We start from the raw sequence: 5734 nt of genomic DNA, 5'->3' as shown, positions 1-5734 counted from the left end.
ATTAAAACGTCAAACACCATGACTATGAAGGTGTGGAGAAAATGATCAGTGGTAATGTCCACAACAACGAACCTTTTGTGCTCCTGTTCATCCCCTTTTCTGTCTATTGTTAGTATCTCATTCTGCAGAAAGTCTGAAGCTCTGCCTGACCAATTCAGCCCTCGGCATTTTATCATCCCTGAGGCCTTTGCCTCCACTCAGTTTTTATTTTTTCATTCCTCAGTTTCTATATTTTACACTTTTTATGTGCCTGTCATTTGGCTGCCATTGACCTCCTTGCAGCTCTGTAACAGATAATCACAGACTGTTATTTGGAGAATGTGTGATGCCACTAGTTTTTAAATACGACTACCTGGAAAGAACTTCAGTACTTTAAATTTTCCACAAGGTGATTTATTATCTTGCTAAATGATAATAAAGCTGGGCCTAATGCTTACTGTTGTGAAAATTGAATCCTGTCTCCACACAGGACGAACTGAAGCTAGTAGATGAGCCTGCTGGAGACCAGGCCCTGCAATCAGCTCCTCTGAGCAGTAGTCCTGTACCCCTACCACCAGTCTTGACCTCTGCCGTCACTCCAGCTCCTGCCAGCAGCCCTGAGGCTGATGGAAAACCCATCACACCAGAGGAGAACGGTGAGGCCGAGCTGGAGCCTTTGCGGAATGGGGCAGAACACGCCTCTGAGACAGAGAGCAGCGACAGTGGAGCTACTGCTGGAGACAAGGAGAACTCCACAGGGGTTTCACAGGACATGGAAGGTAAGACACAACTTGTTCTTGGGAAAGATGTTTAAAGCAACAATAGGCAAAACTTGAATGTAAAAAAAAAACAGGTTTTTTCAGTGGAACTACAGTGATTTTTCTGTGTTGTCATCCCAAATTTGAGCACACCTGTTTTTGCCTTTTGGAGCTACCAGTGTATGGAGCTGCTGGCTTCACTTCAGATAATCCTAATTTATGTGGCTTTACTCTGTTTCTCTTTCCTCCCCTCGTAAACCCTGTTTGGTGGTCCAGACCTGGCCGAGCCAAGTGGGAAGCGTCAGTATGACAGGGGCTTCCTGCTGGCCTTCCAGTTCATGCCTGCCTGCATACAGAAGCCTGAGGGGCTCCCACCAATCAGTGATGTGGTGCTGGACAAGGTACACTGCAGAACCTCTGCAAGCCTGCAAATTCACAGGCCTTTAGACAAAAAGATTGTACTGTGAAGCCAAATGTATATTAATCTATGGCTATGAATTTCATCTGTACAGTCAGTTTCCTTTGCAGATGAGTAACTACCTCTTTAGGTTCTTGGAGAACAGAACATGACCAGTGAATCTTCTGACTTTGTTGTCTGCAACTAACATTTATTTTCATTATCAGTTAATCTGATGATAATTCCCTTGAAAAATTGATTGTCTGGGCTTTAGAATGTCAAACAGTCATTTTCCCAGAGCCAAACATCTTAAAATGTCTTTTCCTGGCCATCAGTTCAAAACCATAAGTTATATAAAGTTTGCTGTCATAGAAGACTTAAATAAAATGGCAGCTACTCATATTTTAGTAACTAGCACCACTGAGCTTTGCGGATTTTGCATAAAGATTGACTTTAAAAATTGATTGATTAATAAAATGATTGCTAATTAACCTCCTGTTGTTTGACTAATTACACAGTATCATTCAGTATTGGTTTTTGCAAATAGAAATATTTACATTCAAGTTTTATTTTTAATTCAGCTTTAACAATCATTTGCATTAATTTTAATAAGTTGAAAATGCCAAAGACGACAGTGATTCCAGCTTCTCACATGTTTTATATCATTGTAAATTTCTTGTCATCAGGTCTTGTACAGTTAGCTGGACAAAATGAGCAGTTTGGAAACTTCACCTGAGGCTCTGGGGAATAGTGATTGGCATGGTTTATAATATCCTGAGGTTTTAAGGAGCCAAGTGATTTCAGCTCTTAAAAAAATAAGACTTATCAATAATGAAAAATGTGTTAGTTGCAGCCCTACTTTAAAATAAACCTTTATGAAATAAGATTCTTCATATTGGCTCATATCAACAGGTTTTATTTTGCTTTACTTTGCTAGATTGTGTGAAATGGATCAAAGAGTTTGGTTCGTTTCTCTGATCCACACATATGTATGAGTGGAGCATGTGCCCCGTTGAAATGCTGTTTTGATTAAAATCACATTGCCATTATGTCACATTTGGCACTGTTCAGAGTACCTGCCCCTCCCCCACCTCAGAAAAGAACCACCAGACCGGCGCATGGCTGATTGGTACAATCGCATAGTTTCAGATTCTCTGTGGGAGAAAATGAAATCTCACTGGAACAGAGTGGAGAGGAAGTGAAGGACAGCTGAAAGAGAAAGAGCTGGATTTATTCTTCTCTCCTCCCCCACAACTATCTTGTTCTCCCCTTTCACATCTGCATCTGAACGGTCCGCCGAACCCGACAAGCAAAATTTATTATTAGTACAATAAGACTACATAAACCAAAACCTAGTAACGTGCTAAAAGTGTCATTTAGAGTGGGTCACCTTTAAGGGACCACTGGCTTAGAAATTTACACACACACACAGGCTTGTCTTGCTCTGTTGCCAGTATTACTGGGGGATCACTGCTCCCCCTGCTGTTTAGCTCATCTCATCTGTGCACTGATATATTTTGCATGTTTATGTGTTGTACAGATGAACCAAAGCAAGTTGCCATCTCGAGCCGTGGATTCCAGGGTGATTTCCAGAGGACCTGATTTCACACCTGCCTTTGCAGATTTTGGCAGGCAGATGAGCGGAGGACGAGGCGCTGCAGTGAGTCACATACGCTCCCAACCTGCCACGGCCATTCATAAAGTCCAGCACAAAGTCAAACACACAGTTTTATCTATCCTCTGTTTTTCTCTGGCAAAATGCATAACTTGCGATTTTTAGGTGGCAGAAAACTTGTTTTATTATATGTTGGACGTTGGAGTTCAATCATCTAATATAAATAGAGGGTGAGAGAAGTAGTGGCGCATGTTTGTAGGAGGGAATGAGACTGTGCGTGTGAGATTGAACACACAAAGGATTATGAGCCTGAGGCAGTAAGCTCAAGAGTCAAACCAAGTCTCTAAACAAATCTTTTTGTACTAACTTGCTCATAACACTGAGATCCAGATGTTGACCTGTGCTTCATGTTAGAGAAGAAAAGACAGAAAGCATACAAGGGCCATCTGAGCTGGAACAAACATCACAGTGAGCAAAGAGTCTTGAAGACTAAAACACACAATAGATTCACAATTAAAAACTCACTGTGCTTCTAGTATTAATACGCATTTATTTAGCATCGGTTAGCACAACCATGTAACTTAAAAACTGACCAGATGTGCTTGTCAGTTTTTTTCCATCCAGTAGGGTTGAGTAGATCATTGATGGTCTGCCTTTTGTCTTTTTCCTTCACTGGAATTGTAGCTTATGAGCATTGGGGCACGGCGCCCTCCACCCCGAAAGATCATCATGAACGTATCGGTGAATGATGATGTTCAGCTGAAAAAATCAGAGAATGCATGGAAACCTGGCTTGAAGAGGGAGGGCTTAGCAGAAGACCCTGAGATTCAGAGAACACAGGTATGGTGAAATGCACGCAAACCTACACACAAGAAATAAAGTGAGCTACAATACCTACACCAGAGTAATTTTAATAATTATATGATCAGAATTCCACTTTAAATGACTGGAAACTGAATTAATTGTTTGGTTTAGTTCTGTGAATATTAGAAAAGATTTTGATATGTCCAAGTTGTGATAGATTGTTTCGATTGAAGATCTCTGTGATTAGTTGCCTTTATGATTGATATCTCCTCAGGAGCTCTTCAGGAAGGTGCGCAGCATCCTCAACAAGCTGACGCCTCAGAAGTTCAACCAGCTGATGAAGCAGGTGACAGACTTGACCATCGATACAGAGGAGAGGCTCAAAGGTGTCATCGACCTGGTCTTTGAGAAGGCCATCGATGAGCCCAGCTTCTCTGTGGCTTATGGAAACATGTGCCGCTGCCTCACCACGGTAAGGGGTCACTGTGTCGATCAGGATGGGTGAAGGGTGCAGACTGTAGAGTATAGAGGACGCACACTTGTGTCTAATATACTGTGCTGCACTGTGATGCGTGAAAACATGAAAACCAGTTTAAATCATTTGACAGATACGGAAGGTCTTGCGTGAAGTGCATGAATGTGTATGAACCTCAACTATATTTCATCTACCACATGCAAAAATAAGACATGAGCATTTTAGTGCAATAATAGTCAAAGTAAAACACTTCTGAATTCCACAAACTATGCAGTGTGCTGTAGGTGTGTGCAGCCAAAGTGAAACTCAGCATGGTCAACAACTCACTTATGTTTAAGATGCAAACAGATTATTTTAGATTCAGCTCTGCTTTGGTCTAATATACTGTGCTGCACTGTGATGCATGAAAACCAGTCCAAAGTAATCCTCCCAAACATGTCACAGTTTAGTAAATATGGAAATTAGATACTCTGTTAACAAGTAAGTGGGAGAATTTTTTTCCTGACTATAATCTGTTGCAAATCCTGACTTGGCATGTTGGGGTTTAAAAGTAAAGTAAGGGATAAAATACAGTGAGGAACAGAAGTATTTGAACACCCTGCAAGTTCTCCCACTTAGAAATGATGGAGGGGTCTGAAATTCACATTGTAGGTGCATTCCCACTCTGAGAGACAGAATTTAAAAAATATTTCAGGAAATCACATTGTATGATTTTTAAAGAATTTATTTGTCTTGCACTGCTGAACATAAGTATTTGAACACCGGAGAAACAGCAAGAATTCTGGCTCTCACAGACCTGTTACTGTGCCTTGAAAAAGTCCACCTCTACTCCACTCATTAATCTAAATTAGTAGCACCTGTCTGAGCTTTTTAAAGACACCTGTCCACCCCACAGTCAGTCAGACACCAACTACGACCATGGGCAAGACCAAAGAGCTGTCAAAAGACACCAGAGACAAAATTGTGGACCTCCACAAGGCTGGAAAGGGCTACGGGGCAATTGCCAAGCAGCTTGGTGAAAATAGATCAACTGTTGGAGCAATTGTTAGAAAATGGAAGAGGCTAAAGACGACTGTCAGTCTCCCTCGGACTGGGGCGCCATGCAAGATCTCACCTCGTGGAGTATCACTGATGATAAGAAAGGTGAGGAATCAGCCCAGAACTACAAGGGAGGAGCTGGTCAATGACATGAAGAGAGCTGGGACCACAGTTTCAAAGGTCACTGTCGGTAGAACACTACGCCGTCATGGTTTCAAATCATGCATTGCACGGAAGGTTCCCCTGCTCAAGTCATCACATGTCCAGGCCCATCTGAAGTTTGCCAAAGACCATCTGGATGATCCAGAGGAGGCATCGGTGAAAGTCATGTGGTCAGATGAGACCAAAGTAGAACTTTTTAGTCTAAACTTCACTCGCCGTGTTTGGAGGAAAAAGAAGGATGAGTTGCATCCCAAGAACACCATCCCTACTGTGAAGCATGGGGGTGGTAACATCATGCTTTGGGGGTGCTTTTCTGCGAAGGGGACAGGACGTCTGCACTGTATTAAGGAGAGGATGAATGGGGCCATTTATTGTGAGATTTTGAGCAACAACCTCCTTCCCTCAGTCAGAGCATTGAAGATGGGTCGTGGCGGGGTCTTCCAACATGACAACGACCAAAAGCACACAGCCAGGATAACCAAGGAGTGGCTCCGTAAGAAGCATAT

The 5734-nt window shown here is 42.3% G+C and overlaps 1 protein-coding gene across 1 annotated transcript in view; it reads left to right on the top strand.

Annotated features, from left to right (window-relative positions):
* The window catches only part of LOC109967057 (eukaryotic translation initiation factor 4 gamma 3), a 45249-nt gene that overhangs the window by 21539 nt on the left and 17976 nt on the right, over positions 1-5734 (top strand). The window contains exons 13-17 of the mRNA XM_020612426.1: positions 470-758; positions 1014-1138; positions 2675-2794; positions 3434-3589; positions 3828-4025. Of these exons, the coding sequence (XP_020468082.1) occupies positions 470-758; positions 1014-1138; positions 2675-2794; positions 3434-3589; positions 3828-4025 (888 nt within the window). The remainder of the gene's footprint in view (positions 1-469; positions 759-1013; positions 1139-2674; positions 2795-3433; positions 3590-3827; positions 4026-5734) is intronic.

This window comes from Monopterus albus, unplaced genomic scaffold (assembly GCF_001952655.1).
Source record: "Monopterus albus unplaced genomic scaffold, M_albus_1.0 scaffold1.1, whole genome shotgun sequence".
Lineage (NCBI taxonomy): Eukaryota > Metazoa > Chordata > Actinopteri > Synbranchiformes > Synbranchidae > Monopterus > Monopterus albus.
This window is presented reverse-complemented; position numbering and strand designations above follow the sequence as displayed.